This window comes from Platalea leucorodia (genome assembly GCF_965183815.1).
Source record: "Platalea leucorodia genome assembly, chromosome: 5".
Classification (NCBI taxonomy): domain Eukaryota; kingdom Metazoa; phylum Chordata; class Aves; order Pelecaniformes; family Threskiornithidae; genus Platalea; species Platalea leucorodia.
In genome coordinates this window covers 77,418,149-77,443,107 of record NC_138827.1, presented here as the reverse complement: position 1 = coordinate 77,443,107, position 24,959 = coordinate 77,418,149, and the positions used below count along the sequence as shown (strand labels likewise).

Genomic DNA, 24,959 nt, shown 5'->3' with positions numbered 1-24,959 from the left:
AGCCTTGGGCTCTGCGAGGCCGGGCTCAAAGCAGCGGCCAGCGGGGACCGCGGCCCCACCTGCGGGCGAAGCCCGCGCTGCGGCCCGGCCCTGGGAGCCCCCTCGACGTGTGGGCCTGGGCCCTGCCTTCGCCTTTTTCTGTGCCTCTCCCGAGGCGGCGGGGCCGCCCGCTGCCAGCCCGGCTGGGGGGACGGGACCGGGGCGCAGGCCGGGCCCCCGCCGGCCCCGAGGTCTGCTCCCGACCGGTGCGGGGCTGCCGGCCCCACCATGCAAACCGCGGCCAAACCAGGCCTAGCCTCCCACCGCGGGTGGCGGACGAGCAGAGAAATGCAAAGCTTTTGTGGCCTTGCGTGGGGCTGTAATCGTCTGTGGTCCCACACCACGCGTAAACGGGAAAAAAGGGCATTTTTTTCCCCCTAAATGTTATCGCACGGTTTGGGTGCGTTTCCCAGCGGAGGCCGCAGCCGGCGAGGGCAGAGCCTGCGGCACGGTTCCCCGCAGCCGCGGGGAGAGAAGTCTGCTCCGATCAGTAAAACGGTTTAATTTATCTCCCCCTCTCCCCTCCCTCCCCTTTCTCCCGCTCCTCGGTGGGGTCCCGCAGACCGCGGTATCTGAGAGGACGGCCGAGAGCAGTCCTTTTTAGGAACAGCAGGCAGAGGGCTGAGGTATGAGGTATAAATCCCTACCAAGATTTCTGCGTCATTTTTTCCCCGCCGCCTCACGCCCCCATGAGCGATGGTTCCGTGAAGGGAACCGCAGGGACGCGCCAGCCGCTGCGACAAACACGACAAATTTATATTTTCTGCCCGAGAAACGAGCCTGCTCCCGATGGAGCCGGGGCCGAGCCGGGGCCCCGCTCGGAAACTCACACCCAGGGGCCTGGGGAGGTGCCGGCCGCCGGCCGCCTCCGGGCCCCCCCGGCGCCGGGGCCCTTCTCCGCCCGCACCGCTCCGCTCCCGGGAACGGACCCGGCACGGCGGGAACCGCCGTCCCCGGGGTTGGGATTTGTACGGCGGGTTCAGTTCATTTCATTTCCCTTCCTCTTCCCCCCTCCCCGCCACTGAGCCAGGCCCGCTTCCACTCCTGCAAAGCGCCAGCTCTAGAGGGAGGCAGAAGCAAGCGGAGCTATTGTTCTGGATTTATTTTAATCGCGTAATCGGTTAAAGGTTGTAAACGCGGGGAAATTGCAGCAAAGTGGTGAAGTAAACATTTTGCTGCATGGATTTGCATAAATACACCGGTATCCCTAGTGTCCAGGAAGGATGTGGGGCTGGTGACGGCAGGTTTAAGGAAACCCAGTAGCCTGACGCAGAGAAAAAATTCCTCGCTTTTCAAAATATAGTGCCTGCTGCCAGTGGCACCGGCACGTTGGGTCTCCGGGCAGGGAATGAGCCTTTTTCTTCCGCTGCGCTTGCGGCCGAGGCTGGGCGCAGCGGGGTCCCGGCGGGCCCTGCCGCGGGGAGAGCCGTGCTGCTGCGGGGGGACCTTCACAACCGAGCGGAGCACTTCCTAGGCTAATATTTGTCCCGGAAAGAGCTGCTGCCGTAGTTATTTTTAATTGCCAGACAAAGAGAATAAAATTAAAATATTCCTGACAAAGTTTCCGTTAGCGTCGCTCTCCCTGGGCCGACTGGGAACGCAGCCACGCAGGCAAAACCAGACTTCCTTGTGCACACATCATTTGCGAAGGCCTAGCGGTGACTGGGATCGTCCCTGTCTTGTTTATTAAGAAAAATAATAATAATTAAAAAAAAGTAGTTGTTAAGGTATTTCCCCCCGTAGCCTGGCAGCTGAATCTCTGCCTCTTTCGTACTTGGAGTCTTGCTAAGGAAAAGAAAAGCGAGCCAGAAATTGGCCCGGGCGATCAGTAAACCGCCGGTAAAACCGGAGCCATCGAGCTCCGGAGCAAGCAGCGGTATTTCGGCAGGGAAAAGCCGTCGCTGCGCGGGTCGCGGCTGCAGCGGCGGCGAGAGGCCGCCCATGCGAGCCGCAGCGCGGATCTACCGCGCCTTTGGTTTTCACGGAATTTCTCCGTTCCCACGTCGAGCAGCTCTGCGCGGCCGTGGGTGCTGCAGAGCCACCGCGAAAGGTGCCGGTGCCTCGGCCGAGGGACACGCTGCACGGGTGTGCTATTCACGGGTGTGCAGCTGCCTGAAGCAGCGCTTTAAAAACTCTACAGCTGTAGGAGTGTTTATTTTTGTTAGCTCTATTTTCGAGGCAGGTACAATCAACAGGCAGGCCACTGCTGGAGGGCTCTGGCTATTCCCTGAAACAAAAACTGAGCGAGAAACACCCGCAATATTCCGACCCCGAGCCGAGCATTCCCTGTGGACACGGGGCCGTTTTTTAGTCTTTTCGAGTACTTTCTAAGAATCGGATTTTCGCCGTTGGTGCCCCAGGTGCCAGCGCCCCCGCGAAGGTTTTGTGGGGGCGGAGGCGGCCCCGCCCGGGGAGGCTGCGGGCAGCCGGGGCGCGATGACAGCACCCGGCACAACCCGTGGGCACCGCACGCTCCCGTTGGGGAAGCGGCTCCGACTGTTTTTAAGTCGGCGACGGCTTCGGCTTCAGCAGCGGGCGCTAAAGGAAATGCGGTTTCTTTTAGGGCCCGGCGGAGCGGGGGGGGGGGGGATGCGGCTAAAGCCCCCTTTCGTTGGGGCAAGGCACGGACCCACCGGGACAGCGCGGTCCCCCGTCCCCCCCCGTGCGGCTCCGCGGCCGCTGCGCGGGGTCTCGCCCCGCTCTCCGCTCTCCCCGCGGATCTTCCGCGCCCCGGCCGTTCCCGCGGGGCTCCGCCACCGCGCCCGGGGCGCGCAGGCCGCGGGCAGGCGGGACCGAGGACTCAGTAAAAGCGCAGCGCGCAGGCGAAAGAAACATGGCGCTGGGAAGCAGTATGTGCAAAATCCGCAAGGAATTGCAGTAAATTCCTTTTTGTTTGAAGAAAATTTACAACTTGGTAATAGACCTTTTTATGACCTATTTGGGCTCGTCATTGGCTGCGGCTGGTCATGTGCAGGCAGCGAGCGCTTTCATGGCCTTTTCCTGATTTCCCTGGCGAATTTCCCCCTGCATTCTGCCTTCAGAGAGCCTCAGCCCCTCTTTTCCTAACCTTTGTCTAGGCTGAGGTGTATGGCAGTCGCCCTCATGTTTGTGTCCCGCTCCCCGAAACCCGCGGCCGGCCCCGCCGCCGCGCTGACACTGCCCCGGCCCCGCGCCGCCTCCTCTCCCGCGCCCGCGGGGGGATGCGCGGAGCCCCGCGCCCGCCGCCGCGCCGCCTCCAGCCCCCCGCTCCTCTCCCGCCGCTGGCTGCCCCCGCTGCCGCTACCTCCTCCGGCACACGGATTGCTACGCGGGCGCAAAATGGATTACAGCGACCCTCCCGGGCTCCTCCGCAGGCGGGCAGTGCCGCGAACCGGTAAGCACTCGGCTCCCCTCGGGCTGGCCGCCGGTTCTCCGCGGCCGCGCACCGTCCCGCACCGCGGCACGGCGCCGGCTCCCCTGTCCTCCTGCCCCGCTGGGTCACCTGTCCCTCGGAGCCCCTTGTTATTGCTGTTATTGCTATCGCTATTATCTCTATTGTTGCTGTTATTGCTGTTACAGTTATCGTTGTTGTTATTATCACGAACTGTTGTGGGCACGCCGCGGGGTGCGTGCGGCTGCTGCGCGGTCTGGCGCGGAAAGGCGCTGCGGGCCGCCACCCTCCGCGCCGAGGGGCGGAAGGCTGGGGCGCAGTGCGCGCAGGCAGCACCTCTCCCGCCGCGGGGTTCCTTCCAAGAAAAGGCCTTTTTGGGGGCACTTTTCCCCCCGGCAGGCTGAAGCGCGGTGTGGTGGTGCTGTCGTCTGTTTCCCCCATGGCGGAAAGGCGCTCGCGTTAACTTTAAAGCTTAACAGGTGTTTTCGCAGGAGAACCGGGGTCAGCGCTCCCGCGGGGGCGGAGGGTGCGGGGCGGCCCCGTTGAGCCGGCCGGGCCGGGGGCTGTGCCCGGGGCCAGCCCCGGGAGCCCCCGCCCGCCCCGCCGGGGCGGCTTAGCACATCCTTCTCCCGCTCTACCGTGCAAGAGCCCGCGCTGCGGCCCCGGCCGGCTCGGCGGGAGGCACACGGGCCGGGCTCGGCAGCGGGCGGGCGACTGGCGCCGGGGTCCCCCGGGCGGCCCCAGCCCCGGGCTCCTCCTGGCCGGGCAGCACAGAGCCACGGCCGGGAGCGCAGCCCCGCGCACGGCCGCTTACCCAGGTGGAAGTCATGGGGGGCTAAGTGGGGGACGACTTTTCTAGAAAAAAAAAACAATCGAGGTTTATTTTGAAATATGTAGAGGAGATAGAACAGTCACGTAAACTGTATCTGCGTTACCTATATACGTATATATATCCATATCCGCATTACGTGTATATACGTATCTACACCCCTACTGTTCTCTGTAGAACATACATTCCTTGGAAATATATTATTTTGAACGTATATATATTTTACACATCTCCTCTTCATTTTCAAAATGTTAATGCACAGTCGAAAACCCGCTGCCTGGTATTTAGCGTTTAGGTCGTTGGTCAGTGATGGAAATGCACCGTGCCATTGCACTGCAGCAATTTTCCGAATCGCCATTTACCTCAAAAGCAGCCACTTAACTGTAAAGCAAAATGCCTGACGGAACCACAGCCGGTGAGGGTGGAAAGGTGTGGGACGTGCCCCAGGTAAATATTCTGAAGCTGCAGAAATTCTTTTAAATCCATCCCCGAGCACCTCCCCCGCCTGCTAAACCCAAGCCCCGCCGCAGTAAGCGATAGGATGCCTTTCCCTCACGCTTTGGCTCCTTGCACCAGCCGACCGCCCCGCGTTGCTGAAGGGCTTGGGGATTATTTGGGAGGAATCGTTTTCAACATAGCAACAATCTTCAAGATTAACTTGGAAAGTATGTATTGCGTTAGGTTTCGCTCTCAGAATCCTCCTAGGTGACACAGTAATTATAGATGCTTGGCTATAAATCTCTCCAAAAACTTCGAAAAATCTCGTCCTTGAGTTGTTTTCAAATTATTCGTAGCCTGAGGGAAAAGAAGAAAACAAAAGCAGGATGTTCTAACGAATTCTAATGTGCATGTGTGTGTCTGCAGGTCCATATGCTGACACATACGGATACACAGATGCATTTATGATCCAACTGGTTTATGTGGGAGTCGGCCCCTCCTAAACGGCTTCCTTCCTTCCTTGCTTTTTCTCTTTTTCTTGTTTGTTTTGCTCCCCCCCCCCCTTCATTTCTTTCATTAACATCGAAGCCCACATAGGTATGTGTATGCTCTTAAATATACTTATGTGTGTGAGTATCCATAACAAACTCTGTATGTACGTGTATATATACGTATGGCACATATGAGGACTGTATTTGTATATATATATTTATACACCTACATAAAGTGAGCGCCTGTACGTGTGTAGATGTGTTGGTGTGCTGTAATTTTCGGAACACAGAATTCGCCTTCACATTTCCCACACCTGCTTCGTTTCCCGACGTGTTCGCCAGAATTTATGACTCATCTCATTTTTTTCTCGAAAGGAACGAGCCGATCCCTAGCCCACGCGTTACTGACGCAGGGGCAGTAAAAGAACGGGTCCACAAAAGCCACGGCAGGAAGGGGCAGCCTGCGCGCCCTGGCAGTGCCCGGCTGGCGCCGGCTGCCATTTGGGAAGCCAGGCTGGGCTCCCGCTTAGCTGCTGCAAGTTGCCCGGAGGAGAGGTGCGGCCGCTGCTCCCCGAGTCTGGCAGGGGCTGGGTGCAAGGAGGGCAGGCGGGGTGGACTGCGGACCCGCGAAACGCGATAAGACTGAGCGAAGAAATACACGTTGGTTTTGCGCTCTTAAGAACAGCAAATCCCGCCGATTCGTTTATTTCCCAATAATGTTTCTCTTTCCCCAAACAAATATAAGTCTCACGGGGTGTTTTATGAGCGCTTGGGGCAGAAAGAAATCCGAACAAAGACAGTATTTCACCCCTCGGTTGGCAGGCAGCTGTTAAAGGTATTTACGGCTCTACTGCAGTGCGGCACTCAATGCTGCTGGAGCGGGAGAGGAAAAAACAGGAAGCGAAAGGAAAAGATGAGGCACAATAAACATTGCAGCAGGTCGCGGGGGCCGGGCGGGGCGCGGAGGAAGGGTCTCTGCCAGAGACAAGAGGCAATAAAAGTGCATTCAGCGGCAGCGGGCTCTGCCCAAACCCACCACTCGCCTCCCATCACCCGCGGGGGAGGGGGCGGCGAGAGGCGGGGGAGGCGGCCCGCATCGCCCACCCAGCGCCCCACGCCGGGGCCGCCCCGAGCGGGACCCCGCCAGGCTGCGGGGTCTGCGGGGGCCGGCCCAGCCGCCCTCCCGGCCCCGCCGTCGAGGCCCGGCTCCGCCGCCTCTGCCCGCGGGTGGGCGCCCGCCCCGACGGCCCGGGCCGGGGTCACCTGCCCGCGGCTCCCGCCCTCGGGGCGGCCGGGCCGGGGCGCGGAGCGGAGCGGCCGCCGGGGGCGCGGCAGGCCCCGGCCGCCGCCACCAGCCATTTTGTCTCCACGGCCTCTTCCAGGAGAAGGCGCTGTAGGACAAGCCTGGCCGCTCTCCCCGCCTGGGCGAGGGGCCCGCCGCCCCCCGCCGCCTGCCCCGGGCCCCGGACCCGGCCGCCCGCCCGCCCACGGGAGGGGCCGGCCGGCGGGCGGGGGGCACGAGTGGGGCCCTTACTCGCACCCATGGGCGCCCCTCCGCGCTCCCTGCCTTCCCCACGGTGCCGGCGGGGCTCACCTCGAGTGCCCCGCCGCCCTCCCGGTCACCGGCCCGCCCTTTGATGTCGGGCAGCCACCGTTTCCTTCCCTGCCCCTTTGATGTGGGTGCCAGAGCACCGCGGCGGCCCGCACCCGCCTCCCCGCCGGCTCCCTTCCCCCGGGCAGAGCCCCGGGCCCCCTCACACCCCCCCGCCCCCTGCAAGCCGGGGCCCGGCAGATTTCCCTGCCTCCGCCTCACCTGTTGCCTCCAGGCTTCACCTTCCCCAGCCGTGCCCGGGCATGACCCTGGGCCCCGGGCCCCCGGCCCCCCGGCCGTGCCTGCCCCAGCTAGGCGCTCCCACGGCCCGCAGCCTCCCCTCCCGGCCCCGCGCTCCTCGCCCGCGCCCCCCGCGGAGCCGGGGTGCCGCCGCCGCTGCCCCCGTTTGATGTCGGGGCGCGGCCCGCCGCTGCCCTGCCCGCCCCGGGTCTCTGCTGCAGCCGGATCTGCCCGCGGGCGCGGGGAGCTGCGGGCAGGGCCTTTGCATGCCCACATCCTGCTCGGCGAGGGCATGGGCGGCGAGGTGACTGCTGAAAGGTCGGGGCTGTGATAAAAGCAGAGAGGGCTAATGCGTCGGAGGCTATCAAGGCGCTCGGTAGGTCTTCAAAGCCAGAGATGGAGCCTGTCATCTTCTGGCGGTGTGGTCCTCGGGGTAGGATGCTGCTCTTCGTGCCTGTCAAGTAGCATCGAGAGCGAGGGCGGTTTACACATGAGATTGAGTTTACTCAACCCTTTTATCGCAACAATTACCAGAGGGAAACCTGGTAATTACTGGGTTACTTCATTCCACATCTTATCCATCTCCAGATCGTCAACCCCGAATATGAGAACTCGCATCAAAGCCTGGAGAATGAACTGGCCAGAGCTGCAAAGTCAGCTTTCACATCTGCATTTTAGAATAGGAAATGTGAAAATCCTCCGAATTCCCTCTTCAAAATCTCAGGGCTAGAATTACTCACTTGCAGAAACATTAATCTTGCCCCTAGATCACAGGGGAGCTGAATCTCTCTCATCAACTCCTCTCTCTCCCACAGCCTCACCTTTCCCAGCCCCAGCCTCCCGGACCAGTTTGCCCCACGCACATGCCCGGCCCGGGCCGCCGCTCCCGCCGCTTTTGCCAGGGGCTGATGCTCCGGCCGCCCGCCCGCAGCGCTGCCCCGCTGCCTGCCCCGCCGCGGCCCCTCTCCTCCCGCACCCGCCTGAACAGAGCTGGTGGGCAGCGCCCTGTCCCGAAACCCTGGGCTTCTCCTGCCCACGAGACGCGCCAAGAAGCGATCGCAGACACGCGGGGAGGGACGTGACGCTCCCCGTGCCGGCACAGGGGATGGAGCCCACCCGTGACCCCGCTACCCGGCACCGGACCTCCGCCGTGCCCAGCACCCGCTGCCAGGCCCGGGGCAAAGGCATTTGGCTCCGCATCGTGGTTCTTGTCGTCCCAGGCTGTTTTCCCCACATTTTGTTGGACTTGCCCGTTGCACCCTTCCCCTCACGTCCCCATCCGTAGCCTTTCCCCCACCTTCCCAGGGGACGGGCATCCTCCTGTCTTTTTGCAGCTGCCTGTCGCTGAAGCCATTCCCCCGGAGGCCAGTGAGGACAGGGTGTTTGGGGTGGGGAGGGGCGCTGGAGGCTGCCACGGAGCCTGGTCCAGCGCCTGCCGCGCCCAGGCCCGGGTGCCCGAGCGCGGTGCGGGGCACAGCCCCGTGGAGCCCTTCCCCCGCCTGCCCGGGGCTGGGAGCACGGGCCGTGCTCCGGCTGAAAGCGACCCACGAGTCAGCCCCACGCAGGGCAGCCCACCCCTCTCCCGGGGGCACCTGGCCGGATCCCCCGGGCTTTCGTCGCCCGCCCGATGAAGTTGCTGAAATGTCACCTTACGCACTGCCCCTGCCAGCTGCCCTGGGCAGGGGGGGGCACACGGAGAAAGAGCCATTCCCCAGCTTAGGCCGGTAATAAAGCACGAAGGTGATGCTGTATGATTAAAGCATTGACACAGAGCAAGGAAGATAGCGGAAAGCAAAGTAACCCCGCGTCGGAAAGAAGGAGCAGGGAAGGAGCTCAGGATGTCTCTTGCTCTCTGGAGAAGAACTAATGGGTCAGCTGTGATTTGAGCCACCTGAAGAGTACGGCGACAGCTAGGCTGCCCCTTTTAGGCAATTTCAAACTTGTATAGCCAGATTCGGTAGGAAATGGCCAAGTAAGAGCAGACCAGGAGGGACCTAACTGGGGTTAGATAGACACCACCCCGCTGGTGCCAGCTGGTGCCACCACCCAGCGAGGAGCTGAAGCTGGCTGGCTTTTCAGGGCTGAGCCCCTGTGCGGAGGCGCATCGGCATCCGCACCCACGGGCCGGGGGAGCGGCCGGTCCCCTCTGCCCGCGGCCGGTCCCCGACGGGGCGGACGCGGCTCCTCGCCCTCTGGGGAAGGGACAAGCCCCTCCTTGGGGGCACCAGGAGCTGCTGGCCGCTCCGACTTCCTCATCTTAGCCATGACAGATCGGGAGCTGATGCCCGGGCTCCTGCATGCCGTGTGGCTGCCGGCGACATTTGACTTCCTGTCCTCGGGCTCCTTGAAATTCTCATTTGCTAACTCACACCCTGCTCCCTTCACACCAGGGCTGTTTTATTGTTTTATAACCCTCCTTAAACTTCCAGTCCTCAAAGATCTCATTGTGGCAGGCTTCACACTTTCTCCCTTTCCAAAGCCCGGTGCCCTCGCTGTTTCCAGCAGTTTGGTCGCTTGCAAAGGTCGGCCCGGTGCCTGGCGAGCCCGCAGCCCCTGGCACGGCTCGCCCGAGGTGAACGAGTCACAACCATTTTCCAGGGGCGCCTGACCAAAATCCCATAAACATCCCGGGAAGGGAGAGAGGGATATCCTCTCCCCGCAGTACCTCTGGGTTTTTTACTGACGATGGGCTTCCCTGTCCCCTCAGAGATGCAAAGAAAGGGTTCAAACGGGTACCCTCGGCAAAATGCACCCGGCTCCCTTCTCGAGAGCAATTCGGGAGCGCTAACTCCCCTCTTAGCAGCTTTCCCTCCAACACGCTCCTCAAAAAGGCCGGCATAACGCCGCGGAGCTGACCTCCCGCCCATCCCCGCTCTTCCGACCCGGTCCCGTTTTACAGGACAGATTCAGCGAACCTTTATTTAGCGAATAAAAGTTTAAAGCTGAAGGTTATTTATGGTTCCACAGAGATAGGTCCTGAGTGGCTATTTAGAAGCACGTGATTCCAATAAACTTTGTTTTATGGCTTGAGAGTTGACAAGCCAAAATATAATTCCCACCATAAATTAGTTTAAGAGCATACAAGTGCAGATGCTTTCGTTCCTGGAAGCAGTAATCGGGAAAGTGTTAGCAGGGAACCGTCTGCGGGAATGCGGCCGTGCAGGCACCTCTGCTCCCGGCTCCCCCCGGCCGGGGCGGGGGCGCGCAGTAAGTCCGCTACCAGCCTCCCCCCGCCGCCGCCGCGCCCGGGCTCCCTCCCTGCCCCGGGAAACTCCGTGGGAGTGGGGAAGGAGCGCTGCTCCGCCCGGCACGGCGGAGCAGCTTTGCTGGGGAAGAGGGACAGGTAGAGCTCAGGTGGCGAGGGCAGCGCCGGGAGGAGCGGGCTGCTCCCCGTCCGAGATCGCGGAATTTAATGGGACATCTGATTGGAAGCTAACCTTTTTTATTAAAAAAAAAAAAAAAAAAAAAAAAAAAAGGATAAAAAAGAAAGGAAAGGACCCGTAAGGGAATGTTTAGTGCCGAAACGCTGATATTGTTCCACTGTCCTCGCAAGCTCTGAATGCTATCCAGAGTGGGCAGAACTAAAAAAAATATTTTTTTAACAAAAAAAAAGTCTTGGGAAGCTCTATCTAGTGAACTGTTGATACCGAGGCAATCGCTCTGTGTGTAATACAATAACTCTCCAAGATATCGTAGGAAGGCGATAGAAGGGGTGAAAAATCGCTTACAGAAAAGAAACCCCCAATATTAGTATTTTCCTCTAAAATACAAGTTGCGTTTTCAGGAGCGTTAGACCGAGCGCGTGTTTTTGTTTTCCTTAATGTGATCTTTGAATGTGTTTATTAAGAGATTTGAAGGAAAGTTCAAGTCAAATCCGTGCTTCTGTAATGCAAACAAAGACGCATGTGTCGTGGTTACTGTTTGGTTAATTAGGTGATCTTAAAGGGGACCTATCCTAGAGTAATCCGAGCTTTATTCTTATAAAATTGTAGTTCTTTCCGTGCTCAGCACGGATACGATGCTGCCTGGCATATTGTGACATTTTGTGGGTGATGGTTTAGCAAAGGTGATCTGAATATTTCATTTGTAAGTGACTGGATTGCCACAGAACAAAAAAAAAGGCCTTTGTTATTCTTTTTTTTTCCACCAGTGAAAGAGGGAGGTCTGACTTTTCATCCCTTTAGAAATTATCCAGTATAAAATCTAGACTATGAATATTAAAAGTGAAAGATCACACCCCGGTCACAGGGAAAGCATGTGTTCATAAAAAACTGCCTGAATGCAACGTGGTCCTCATTCGGAAGGGGCTTCCACCCCACCACTCCGCTGCTCGCAGGATTTACCACCAGCTCCTCTCTGCCTTCGTCTATCAAACGTGCTCTGTAACTGTTCTCCAGAAATATCACCCGTATGTGGAATACAACAGTAACAAACGTTTTTATTGCAACAGGTTCGGCAGCATGGAAGGACATCCACGGTAAGTAACCTCTTATTTCTTGTAGAGTTTGCGATGCTTGAAAATACTGTTTCTTCCCTTCAGACTGGAAGAATTTAAACTGATGTATCCCTGCTGAATGTTGCTACAAAAAAAAAAAAAAAAAAAAAAAAAGGAGAAAAGGCTGTCAGCATGTGAAGTCTCTGTGGAGTCGGCTTGTGGTACCATGTCATAACCCCGGCTAGCGCTAAAGGTGCAGCCTCCCGGGGGTTTATTCTGGGGCTGTACAGGTGTCCTCCTGCTCTTCACCCCCGAGGCAATTAGCAGCCTTTCCGGCTCGGCTCGGCGGGGCCGCCCAGCGCCTCCCCGCCCAGAGCCCGGGCGGGCGGCGCCGTGCCCCAGCGCCTCAGAACCCGGGCTCCCCCCCTTTTCCTCCAGACGGGGTGCAAAGCGGAGTTGTGCCTGCTCTCTAACGTCGACCTCGTTTGGCATAGCCTGGTGAATGAGGGAAGGAGGCTGGAGGCTGTCAGCGCCAGCCAGCCGGGTCAGCCCACGCTGCAGCCGGGTCGTGCGGGGCGGCAGCGCTCGTCCTCTGGTACTAGGTCTCTCCGGGCAAGGGAGGGTCAAACGTGGATGTAAATGCTGTGAAGGCGCGGGGGGGAGTGGGTGTCTGAGCTCAGGAGGGCAACCTTTTGCTGTAGGGGTTTCCGCATCCCCGATGGTCCCGCATGAGCTGCGCTGGGGGGACCGAGGGGAGGGCAGCAGCTCTGTGTGCAGCAGGCAATGCTGTTGGACCTTTCTGGCTGCAGTAAGGAGCTAAGTGCATCAGTCCTGGTTCTTCAGACTGAGACCGGCTTGTCTCTCAAGGAGGAAAAGAAAGCCTGCGATATTTGGAGATTCATTCATTTGGTATACATTGCCCTCCCTGTTTCTGCCAGCCCCGGAGCTGGCGAGGAGCGGAGCTGTGTTTGTTTGCGTTTCTCCCTGTTTCCTCTCCCTGCTTGCTGATAAATAATCTCTTTCACTGCTTGTGCCAGGCTTCTCCTTCTCTTTTTGCCTTACGTGGAGATATTGGTTTTCGAGCCCTTTAAATACGAACTAAAGAATCGCCTCCAGCGTTGCAGTTTTAATTCTGTTCCATAGGTAACTTTCCTCCCCGCGTAGCTCAGCCCTGCGCTGTGTAGATGCCCTTGGCATTTTATTCCAGGGCCGGCCCTAAATGTATGGATTACTTGTTTTCTGCCAACGTACATTTAGCATACTGATTATGAACCAGAATACAAAAAGCCTGATAGATCAAAAGCGTTTTGTATGGGCAGTTGAACAGGAGGTGAATATATAACGCTTTTGTTCATCAATAACTCTTTGGCTTTGACCTGTCTGAGCAAGTCGTGCAATAAGGTGAAACGCAGGTCACAGCGTCTAACAAATATGAAAATGTGTAGTATTAAAGAGAGCGGGGAGCTGCTGCTTCCCCAGCCCCATCGCTTCTCCCCGGGCAGCCCTCGGCGGGCTTGGCCGCTCCCGGGGGCTGCCCCAAACGCAAGCTCCGTTTGGGGGGGGGGGGTGTTACCCTGCCAGTTCAGCCGGGTGGTTAATAGCCCCCCCCCGGGGGGGTGCTATCCCCCCTCCCCTCAGAGAAAGGAGGAGAAAGCGGGGCGAGCTGCTTAAAATAGTTGGGTGGAGATTTAAATAATCTGGGGCGGGAGGGGGGGGAAGAGATTAGGGACACAAAGTCGTTTCGAGTTGCACTTGCTGTGAAGAAGACACCACCGCAGTGCTAAGAAAGCAGATGTTTAAAAATAGCATCCTCCAGATCAGGCAGCTGGGAGTTGGAGGCAGGCAAACAAACCGGTACACATCGCTCGGATAAACGCAACACCCCTAAATCTGCCCTCCGCAGTGGTTGGATGTATCACACCCGCACCATTATTTGTCCTTATGGTGCCTGTTTTAAATAGTGGAAGGAGAAGAGGTTGACCGCAGGACAGCAGTGAGGAGCTGGGTCAGACACAATTCATGAACTTTTGTACTCCTGTGTGCCGCTGTCGACAAAGTAAAAATAATGAAACTTTGTGATATGTTTGTAAATGATTTCGGCTGACCTCTCGCCCTGCCCTTCACCATAAACGCTACGGCGGGGAGAACCTGGGAGGGTGCGAGGCTGCGGCTCGCAGGCAGCTCGCAGGGATAATAGCTAGACCAGCATAATGGGATGAAGGTAAATTTGGAAACTCTCTGCTTCCCGAGAGCAACTAACTCCAGCCTTTAATCTCCTCTTTTTCACCAATCGCTGTTTCTGTTGTCGGCTGCTTTACTTCTGTTTCGATTTTTTTTTTTTAATTCTTTTTTTTTTTGTCTGGGGGGGGGAGGATTTCTAGTTATGGAGAATCTCTTCAGATTCGTGTTAGCCTAAATAGATAAAGGCTCTTTTCTAAATTATTTTAACCATTATTATTCTAAATAGCGCAATTTGACCGGTAACGTCCGTTTTTCGTAGCGAGGACGTAAACGGCTGAGCATTTAAAGTGAGCAGCAGGTCTTTCTGAGAATTTGGTAGGCGAAATTCATCGCTATAAATTGGTGGAGAGTCGTAGAGCTCTATTGCAGCGATAATACCAAGCGTGAATCTTTTCTGAAATCCCACCTTCCTGCAAATCCGTATTTCAGAACTGAGTCCCAGCAGAATAGTTTGCATTCCTCAGAAGACAGTAAGGACTAAGAGAATTGCAAAGACCTGCTATATTGTAGATGAAAACAGAATGTTATTACGTTGTCTATATATACCCTGTAGAACCGAATTTGTGTGATATTCATATAGTCACAGATTCGATTCTAGGGGAATATATGGTCGATGCAAAAACTTCACCTTTCTGCAAATGGTTAGAAGTTTAAATACTGGCGGAATCAAAAGGCGTGTGCGTGCCGAACACTCAGAAATTATAAAAGTTTTGCTGCCTCGCTCCTATTTGCTAGGTTTTAGGACGTCTCTTAAAATTTCAGTTGTCGTTCAGTTGTAACTCTCACTAACAGACTGTGAATTTAAACAGTTAATCTCAACAGAAGTTACAAATTTTCTGAAAAAAAAAAATTATCCACCAATCAGTGAATGAATCTTTAAAAAGATACTCATAAATTAGCTAGATCTGCCAGAAGTTAGCAATTTTTTTCTGTCAAGGGTCCAGATCGCATCAAAATATTTACGACAGCAGCAAAAGCAGCATTCGCCTCACTGGAATGTATTTACTTGTGCTCCAGGAATGATATTGATGAATGAAGACCGAATTTACCTCATTAAACCCGTGATATTTTTAACCTAATTAAATGCCGTCTTCAGCTCAATTGATTGAACTTCAGCGGTTAAAAGTGAACGGTTTCTTGCCATCTGTATGACTTTACTCACACGCGTGTACAGATTCGTGTATATACGTGGGCGTTTGCCTGTGTGCCCCCATACGTGTGCACACATATGTATTGAGGCTTGAAAGTGAATGAGAAGTTACTGATTGCCTAATTTTATTCAGCAGAACTAAATTCTGGTAACTTTTGGATGACCTCTGCGAGACAAAGACAGGACAGATCTATTGTACGTCATATTACCCTCTTCTTTGATGGCTTTTCTTTTCCTCGCCTCCTTGCCCGTTTCCTCCCTTTTAACCCCACTTCAGCTCCTCGCTCCGCGTATTTCTTTCGATATTTTATTTCAAGCGAGGTGACGAACCCCGCTGGCGATTGCGGCTGGTCAATCGGCCGGCGGGGCACCGTCGGTGGGGGCTGCGGGCAGGCGGCTCGGACAAAAGGCTGGCCCTACCTGCGGGCCGGGGAGGCGGCCGCCGCCCGAGGAGCGTCCCCGCACCGCCGGGACCTGGCCCGGGGGGTGCGACCCGCCGGGGAGGGGGGTCACCCGGTTACCGGGATATTATGGAGTGAAATTGGTGGAAATGCTGAGCTGCGGAGAAATCCGGTGATCGGCTCCCGCCTCCCCATTGGCCGGGCCGGTCACATGCCCGCCTAACTTTATTCAGTTGACAGCAAGTAGGAGGGCTCTATGGCAGGGGAAAAAAAGACAACACGAGAAAAATTAGTATTTTCTACCTTCAGAAATTAATGGCCATGAGTTCGTATATGGTGAACTCTAAGTATGTGGATCCCAAATTTCCTCCTTGCGAGGAATATTTGCAGAATAGCTACCTAGGCGAGCAGGGGGCCGAGTACTACAGTGCCTCGCAGGGCTCTGATTTCCAGCACCAGGGACTCTACCCACGGTCAAACTACAGCGAGCAGCCCTTTAGCTGTAGCAATGCCCCAGGCTCTGCCGTGCAGCCGCGGGGTCACGGACAGGAGCAATCCGGCCCGGCGAGCCACTTCCCCGGCCAAGCAGAGCATTGTCCACCGCCTCCAATGTCCAACTCGCGAGCCTGCAGCCAGCAGCCGGCCCTCAAACCCCCAAACGGGTCAGCACTTAAGCAGCCAGCAGTAGTTTATCCCTGGATGAAGAAAGTCCATGTTAACTCGGGTAAGGATCCTCTTCTTACTTTGCTCTTCTACCCTGCTTCCGATCGTCCTCAGCGACGCTCGCCCGAGTCCCTGCCAGACTCGTGGACGAGCTTTTTAAGCCGAGGTAGCCAATTACACTCGTCATAAATTTTTATTGCTGAGGAAATAGGCCGTTGGCCATGCGGGGCTTTGCCGTGCAGGGGAAAAACTCCATTTTAGGAGCCTGCTAGGGGCTCCCAGCCTACCTAGCTGCGCTGCGTGTGCCTGGAGCGCCTGCCTTAAATGAGGGGGAGAGCAGCCCGTCCATTGTAAGCAACTGGGACGAATCCAGCCCGGCCACATGCTCGCAGCTCGTAAGGTTTTCTTTTGTAAAGTCGAACCGGCAAGTCAAGATTAGCTTTGTAAAGTTCTCCGTATTTTTTTCCCAGTGAATCCCAATTACAACGGAGGGGAACCTAAACGCTCCCGCACAGCTTACACCAGACAGCAAGTCCTAGAACTGGAAAAAGAATTTCATTTTAACAGGTACCTGACCAGGCGCCGCCGTATCGAGATAGCCCACACTTTGTGTCTCTCTGAGCGCCAGATCAAGATCTGGTTTCAGAACAGAAGAATGAAGTGGAAAAAAGACCACAAACTGCCCAACACGAAGGGCAGGTCTTCTTCCTCTGGTTCAAACCCCCATTTACAGACTGGTTCCAAGGACCATCAGACTGACTTGACAACTTTGTAGAAGAGGTGAAATTTTCCATTTCATCCTTCGCTTCTGACCAGTACTGTACATAACTGACACTGCCCAAGCAGAACCTGCATGTAGCAGCTAAGGACTCGAGAAACTGTCATCTTTCTTTAAGGTACCGTTGTACACAGGAGACAAAATGACACTACTTTGGACTTTTATTTTATTTGCCTCTGCTAGCACAACCTAAAAAAGAAAAAAAAAGGGGGGGGGCAGAAAGAGAGAGAGGGAAAAAAAGACGCATCATGCAGGCAGTGGGAATTGGGAAAATATTAAACGAGACCTTCTGTCCATAAAAAGTAATAAATCATTGAAAATGAAACTGTCCTGTGTTTCAGTTTTGAATTTGAAAGTGAAGGTTTGATGCTTTATTCTGGGATTTTTACTTTTGATTGTCTTTTTATCCCATGCAATTTCGGGAGGATGCATTTGGGCAACTTGAGGACAGGAGATTTATAGCATAGTCTTTTATTTGAACATAAAGACTAGTAATTGTGAACTTTTTGTGCTGCTTTACCTTTCTTGGTGTAATGAAAATACTTGCTCATTTCCATAACGTCTCAGAAGATGTGCATAGGAATTAAGTGAAAACGGGTTATTTTATGTACTGATAGTGTTAGCGTATTTATTTATTTGTTACGTAGAAGAGTGAAGATAAAAAGAAAAATAGTCAAACCAAAAACGGGGAAGGGGAGCTGAAATACAGTATTTCTCCTTCCCAGTCTCATGAACACATGTATAATGTTTACTTGTCTTGAACGTACACAACTTTCTTGTCCCTGTTTTTGAATTGCCTTCTTTGTGAATAGGAGAAGCCTCCCTGCTCCTTACCGTGTGCCATCCAGGGCTAACAGGCTTGAAATCTGTTTCCAAAGTCTGCTCTGCTCAGCGCTGTGCTTTAAACCATCGATACCTCATTTAAAAATGGGGGTGGAAAAAAAAGGGGGGGAAAAGACCACCAAAAAACCCAACCCCCGCAACAAAAAACTAAACAGAAAACCCCGGAGTGAAAAATTAATCCAATTTCTGATATAACCTGAGCCATTCAAAGCTGAAAGCTGAATGCATTCTTTCAATCAGATTTTAAATTTCTTTTCTGCCCGAGAGAGAGAGGCTATGTGGGTTGCTGTTTTGTTTTGGGGTTATTTTGGTCTGCTAGGCTCTTTCTTTTTTTTTTTTTTTTTTTTTTTTTTTTTAAGAACAGTGATTGTTTTTAGGCAAACCACAACACATGACTTCAATGGTTGGAAATCTCAGCAAGTTGCTTTCAGGGAAAGGCGAAAGGCTTGGATGGGAGCAGAGCTGGTCCAATACCCACGGATTTGTCCCTGGCTGCTGGCTGCATCGTGCCAAAGTTTTAGTGTGCTGTAACTACCAAACCCAGCCAAACCAGCTGCCTCAGCCACTTACACCTCGGCTCAGGCGGTTTTAAAGCTCAGCCCTTATCTCCTGTACCCTCAGGGCAGCCTGGCAGAGGGACCATATCATCGAAATTGTAACGAGATGATTCCTTTATTAAAGAGAAAAGGGGCAAAGAAGGAAACCCAGCGCAAAAGCTGAAGGGAGGTGGAAAGAGCAGGGGGTGCCCATCTCCAGGCTGGGTGCTTCCCACCGAGGACTCACTGCTTTCTGGGCTCGCTCGGGAAAACACTGGCCAAAACGGGCTTGAATGAATTCGAAAATAAAAGGCAAGCTTTTCAACAGGAGTGTATTCGGCTGCATTAACTGTGGCCAGCGGTTAATTTCTGCCCTTTTCTCATTCCTAGCAGTCCGCAAACTGTCTTTAAGACTTGGTCTTTTGTTTTAGAGCCTGGAGAAAACTCTTTGTTCTTCCTTAGGGTTAGCCCAGTTCTCAGACTTGCACATGGCAATACTTGAATATCTCCACGTCGTGATATTAAAGATGGATATTCCCACATTATTCGCATCATTGTTTCTATGACAAAAAGCACCGAGTTCATACATAGTAAAGACGTCTTTTTTCTGACGCCTTCACGTTGAGAAGCTGAAAAGGTATTTTACTGAAGTTCGGCTAAATTGCAGGAACAGGTTCACCCAGAGGACAAATTTTCTATTCGATTAGTTGTATTTCAGCCGGGAAGAGTGACCTCTAAACCCTTAACCTTTTGGACCCAAACTACCCTTCCCTTTCTCTGGCATGGAGAGCAGTGAGCAGCAGCGCTTGAGGAGGGAATTCCTGAGCCAAGTTTTCAAGTTTTGTTACACCCGGTTCCTGCAGTAGCGGCCTTTCGTCTCCACAGTTGTCCAAAGCCCTGCCTTTGCTCTTCATACGAATCTAGGGAAAGGGGGGGGGGGGGGGGAAAGGGGGAAAAAAAAAAAAGAAAAACTTCTCTGGCTGATCTTCTTGAAAATCCCCCTCCCGGACTCCCGCTGTCTACTTAAAGTCTGTGATGAGTTGGCTGGGAGCAGGGCAAGTGTGTGATTCGAGAGAGAGCTACCAACTTTGGCATCTGTGGTACAGTTCTGGAAAATAATGGCCTTGGATAAGCAAATCCTTGCTTTGTACTTCTCATTGACAGAAATGGCTCCCAAAGTTAAAGGGCCAAATTCTGCTCCCAGATTTCCTTCCCCCGCCCACTGAAGTCAAACAGGGATGTAGCTGCGAGCAGAATTTGTCTCATTGTCTTTTGAAATGTTAATATCTCCAGGACGAGTGTTGGGTTCAGCAGGCACAGCTCTTACAACCCTGTTTGCAAGTCCCCTTTGAGCGAGGCCGGGGCACTGTAAGTTTACATAGTCGTAATTGTGCTGTAAGCTGGCAGAATATGTGAACTGGAGGCAGAAAGTACCAAAAGAAATAGTTTCCAGCTGCCAATGCCCTGAAGGGTCAGGAATGTCTGTAATAACGACCAGAAGCACCCACTGGACATTATCTCCCGCGGAAAACAAACCTGAGGTTTATTTTTTATTGGTTTTTAACCCTCCCCCGGAGTTATTTTGTGTGGGCAGGGAAGCTGGTTATTTTTGTCTATCATGGGTGAAACGTTGTGCATTGGAGCCTTTGTCAAATGGTCGCATTGTCCAGCAATACTCTCATCTCTGTTGAAGTGTGATGCTTTTTATAGACTTTGCCAATGTTTTGCTGCCATTGATTAAAGCACTATTTATAATAATTGTCGCCTGTAGTTTTGATGTAAGCCCTCCATATACATTTGAAATAATAAAAGGTGTAGAGAAATAGCTTCTGGTTTGTACCTTGAACAAACAGTCCCTACAAGGTGGGTCTCTCTTCTGTGAAAATGTTGGTCCCTCCCATCATTACAGTGTTAAAAGATGAGTGACTCTGCATAGCATCCTTCCAAATGTCCCTTTGAACAGGTTTGCTGATTGCCCCAGCCATAATGGTGTGACTCTAGGCCAAGCTGGAGTCTATATTTACATTTAGGCTGCAGTTAAAAGTGCCTGTCATCCATTTGCTACTGCTTTGCATTTAACAAGCCCTCCTAGAATGACTCCCGGATTTATGCATGTGTGGTAGGAGGCAAGGAGCCACACCTGAAGCCACCTCGATCCCCACACAGATGTGTGCCTTTTAGGTGAGTCCTGGAACGTATCAATTTAAAAAGAAATGGACATTTGATATTGAGATGCACTGAGTAGCTTTCTCTGAGCAGGAAGCTTCACTTTTTCAGCCGATACAAACGAAGGATCACAAGAAAACACAAACCTGGAGAGTTTAAACTTTCCTGTCCACCTAAGGCAAACATCATTTTTTTCTTCCCTGCGTAAGCACCTCAGACAATATCACATACCTCCGGCCAGGAGAAGTCGATTGCACTGTTTTTGCCATAAATATTTGTCACTGAGGACTCGTTCTCTCCTGGAGCGTGGTTAAGGCACGAGTCCAAAAAGCCAGTCTCCTGCTCAGCCTGGGGAAGGAGCGTGGTGCACAGGACGAGGCGTGTGCCCTTGCTGCCCGGAGTGCACGGAGGGGAGGGTGCGTGTGCCTTTCTGAGCACACACTCGCTAAGTTTAAATACCGAGGCACATTTTGTTATTATACTTTCCCTCTCTCCTGCTTAATGGCTCCTCCTGTTACTCCCGATACATCAATACAGTTCTGTATATTATATCACCACTAGTCGTTAAGGTAAGAATGAAGGGGAAAGGCAGAGTCAATAGCAAAGCCCACTCACTGTACAGTACAGTAAATAGGGACCTCTCGGTGCAGAGCCACACCGCTTCCAACGGCCATGTTTGTTAGCCCTTTCCCCTGATTCTTTTTCCTTTTTTTTTTTTTTTTTTTTTTCTCCCACCCCCCTCAAGCCTAGAGACCAAAATAATCTTGCTAGGAACAGTCATAACAGGCAGAATTTCAAAGTGCAAGGAAGATGATAAGAATAGATTTCTACAAGTCCTGACCACGTGATTTGCGAAATAATTAATTCAGCACGTCCCTTAAGAAACAGGGAGTCGTCATTAATCTGCCAAGCAAAGGACTCTATCAGACTTGAAAACTGAAGAGATCCCAAGAATATAATATACAAAGGGTGCAGTCCCTCTCTCTGCACACCTAGCTCTTTGGTAGCTGCCGAAAAAGAGACGCCCGGTACGTAAACATTTTTTACTTCTATTCCTTCTTATTTAAGCCTTAATGAACTCAGCTGTCAAACGCTTGACAAATAGGGCACGCTGCTTCCTGATTTCCAGCTCGGCAGCGGCCGGGAGCCGGACCGGGCGCAAGCGGTGACCTTTGCTTCCCAGGGAGCGGGGGGAAGAGGGCGAGCGCGGAGCGGCGCGGAGCCCCGCGGAGGAGGCAGGCTGACCGCCTCCCGGGGCGGCGGCGCTGACCGCGGCCGCCTGCGCGGGGAGGCGCGGAGGGAACAATGCGGCTGCCAGGGCAGCCGCCGCCCGCTCCCACCGGCGGGGAAAGGCCCTCAGCTCCTCCGCAAGCCGGGTCGTAAATTTTGCCCCGTGTCCTGACGGCGGGGCTGCAGAGGGGCCGGAGCCGGCGCCGAGCGCGCCTTGCCCCCGCCGCCGGCAGGAAGGCCGGCCGGGCGGCCCCGGCCCCGCTCCCCCGGCCCCGCTCCTCCGGCTCCGGCCCCGCTCCCCGCACCCCCTGCCCGCTCCTGCCCCCGCCGCCGCCCGCCTCCGCCCGAGCCTCGCCGCCCGGCGCCGGGCTGCGGACGAGCCCGGGCGCATCCAGCCTCCGAAGCGGGCACGCCGCCTCCCCAGCCCCCGATCAATAGCCCGCACTAGGGGGAAATCGGATTTGTGTTTTTATACAAAGCCAGTCTCCATAAACTCCGTAGAATATGGAGAGCGAGGCTGAGATTTCTCTGCGAAATCCCAGAGTCAGCTGGAAATACTTTCTACAAACAGGATATTCTTTATTATCCCTTGCCGGAGTAATTTCTAAAAAGCCCTAGATTGTAGCTTTTTATTACTTCCGTTTCGGTGGCAGGACAGAGACAAAGTTTCCTATGTTATGAATTATACATTCAAACAATAACACATTAATTCAATTATTCAAAGATGACAAATGTTTATGTGCTTGGGTAGTGACTAAGGAACAGATTTCCTACTTCACGGGAACTCCTACATTTTTATCAATGAAGTTTTATATTATCCTGTTGGTCCGGGAAAGAAACCAAACTCCACCAAGACACGCAGTAAAATGGACCCGAACATAAATCGCAGCCCTTTCATAAGAGCGTTTATTCCCGCATATAGCCCGGGCTATTTTATCAGTTTGACAATTGCCGGAGTTGTTGTTATAAATCATCATAAGTAATTCCTGAAAGGGTGCGAGGCTGCTGGGGGGCGGGCGGAGACTGTAAATCTTTCTGTTTTATTGCTCTATGAACATATGCTCCGATTGAAGAAGTCTTAGATCCTTTACTGGAGACAAATTCGCGCAAAGCTGGAGTCCCACCAGCCAAAGGATTAACATTTCCTTAATACTTTTTCAGTCCCCTTTGCGATGTCTTAATTCTGGTGGCGGTGGCGAAGGCGCTCCTTTCTTTCAGCCGTCCTCCATTTTTACATTAAATTCCGCCTTTTTTTTTTTTTTTTTTTTTTTCCCTTGCCCTTAGCCTCTGAAAAGACACCCGAGGGCTGTGGGGCTTTTTCCAGGGGGTTCCGAACTGCCCTCCAAACAGGCGTTTTCTTCCGAATCCTCTTCGTGCTCTTTGCTCGACCGGTGCCCAACTTCTCCCTCGCACTTTTGTGTAGGAAGCGAAAGACCTCTCCGTCATCCAAAATGTCTAAACAGCGGCCAGAATTATGTTCGGCTTTGTGTGTATGTACACAAGTATGCAGAACACGCTGTGCGTGTAGGGGTTGCTGTATGTACACACAGACACGCGAGCGCGGGGGGCTCCGCAAAACTACCCGGACGCCGAAATATATGGCTGACGGAAAAGGATATAAAGAACCATTACCTCTTACTTGAGGCGAGATTTAAGTGCATCGTTTCGAAGAAATATAGGATTATAAATCCGAAGCCGTACACAATAATTTACATTGAACTTATGTTTCCATCACTGGACTCCAATCTTTTTATAACTGGTTTGCAAAGTCAGGAAAAGCAATGTAATTTAGATAAATGTTACAATGCACTTACGGTTAGTATTGTAAGGTAATACGTTACTGTCACATCCCCATGCTTTGGATGGTAATGAAATCATAGCAGATGTTAGATTAGGTGTGGTGTATTTATAGCTACAGATATGTTAGAAAAATCAGAGGAGCTAATATAATTTTTTTTTCTTTTGCCGAACTGGAACTGTTGGGGAGCTTTGTGGGCACACATGACGGATATACATCGGGTTTGCTCTATGTCTCTCCGTACACACAGAGGGGGGGAGGCAGGCTCAGGGCAGACACACACACGCACAAATGTCATGAGGGTTTTTTTTCCCCCAACGCTTCTTTAGCCTCCAGACAGGGGTAGTCCCCGCTGCCCGGCATCTTCCCGGCACGGAGAAGGAGAAAACAAAAATTCGCGCACGCCAGTGAGCCCCAGCGCCTTTCGGCCAGAGCAGCGCTGCTGCGGAGCTGCCCCCGGCGCAGACTCTCGGCTGCAGCCGGTCCCAAATACCTCCTCTTTCTCCGCCGGGAATTTCTGCGCCCTGGGATCATCCCGCGGAATTCACCTTTTCCCCGGCTCCGCTGGCCCCGCGGGGCGCGTAAGTGCGGGCGCCGCCGCCGCCGGCCGCCGCGGTGCGGAGCGGCGCGGAGCTCTGCGGGAGGAGAGCGGGCCGGGCAGCGCGGCCGGGCGGGCCGGTGCGCGGGGCGCGGAGCGGGGCGCGGGGGGAGCCCGCCCCGCGGGTCCCGGCGCGGCAGCCCCGCTGCGTGGGGGCGCGGGTGGCCGCGGGGAGCGCGCCTGCCTCGGCCCCGGCGAGCTGCTCCCGCGATCACGTGGGACAATATGCCTGTATTTTAAGGCAGTGCCTATATTTCTGATTATAAAGGGGTTTCTCCTGCTCGCCCCCAAAATTCATCAATGGCCGCACGATTTAAAACCAAAACAAAACACGAGCCGGCCAATTGCTGCCTTTGGCTGCAGGAGGCTGATGGCTAAAGGGTTGTGTGTTGATTTTTTTTTTTTTTTTTTAAAGCCCAACAAATTCCGATTTCCACTCGCTCTCTTTTATTGGTAGTTGAGCCTGAGCCTGTTTTCGTTCTATCGGGAATTCTGGTGTATGGAAATGTCTGTAAAACCGCAAGATCAGGTTTAGGAGAGTATTGTCTGCAGACAAAGGGTGAAGGATATATTCTAAGAACTGCAAGCGCAGATCCTGAAAAGTGAGGAGCCCAGGTTTATGATAAATTGATACACAGGTAAGCAACTGCATGACAAAATGGGACCTTTAACCACAGGGGCTGCATTATCGCCTTTACTCAGAGACTGTCTGGAATTTGTTTGCAATCTCTGCCCACAACGGCTGCAAATGCATGGAGTGGTTTCCACCTCCTTGAACGTCTTAAGCTGTATCTTCTTTTTATTATGCTCTTTAAATAAAAAGTGGACTCCTTCCCAAAGGCTAGGGGAAGAGGTTTATCCCTATCCTACTCCCAATTTGCGGTGGTTCAGGAAGGGAATTTCAAATAAGTGAAGAAACGAGGGAGAGACAACTTTGCTAGATGCTCGCATTGCCAAAGTAAGATTGAGCATCACGTTAATGCGTTGCCGTGGGTAGCCGGGCAGGGGGTAGCCGTGTTGATTTGTAAAGGGCGGTTTAAAATAGGCTCATCGGTAATGTAGCCCCTACATAGGGTCTCTTAAATATCCCTGCCAAGTGCCTTCCCGAACCTTTTCCCCTCG

The 24,959-nt window shown here is 53.8% G+C and overlaps 1 protein-coding gene across 1 annotated transcript; it reads left to right on the top strand.

The window, feature by feature from the left end:
• Window positions 1-15,540: 15,540 nt before the first annotated feature.
• HOXD4 (homeobox D4) lies at window positions 15,541-16,663 on the top strand (the record flags this gene model as incomplete). The annotated part of the gene is made up of 2 exons (XM_082311783.1): window positions 15,541-15,949; window positions 16,359-16,663. The coding sequence occupies 2 exons, from the start codon at window positions 15,541-15,543 to the stop codon at window positions 16,661-16,663; spliced, it is 714 nt and encodes a 237-aa protein (XP_082167909.1).
• Between the last annotated feature and the right edge of the window lie 8,296 nt (window positions 16,664-24,959).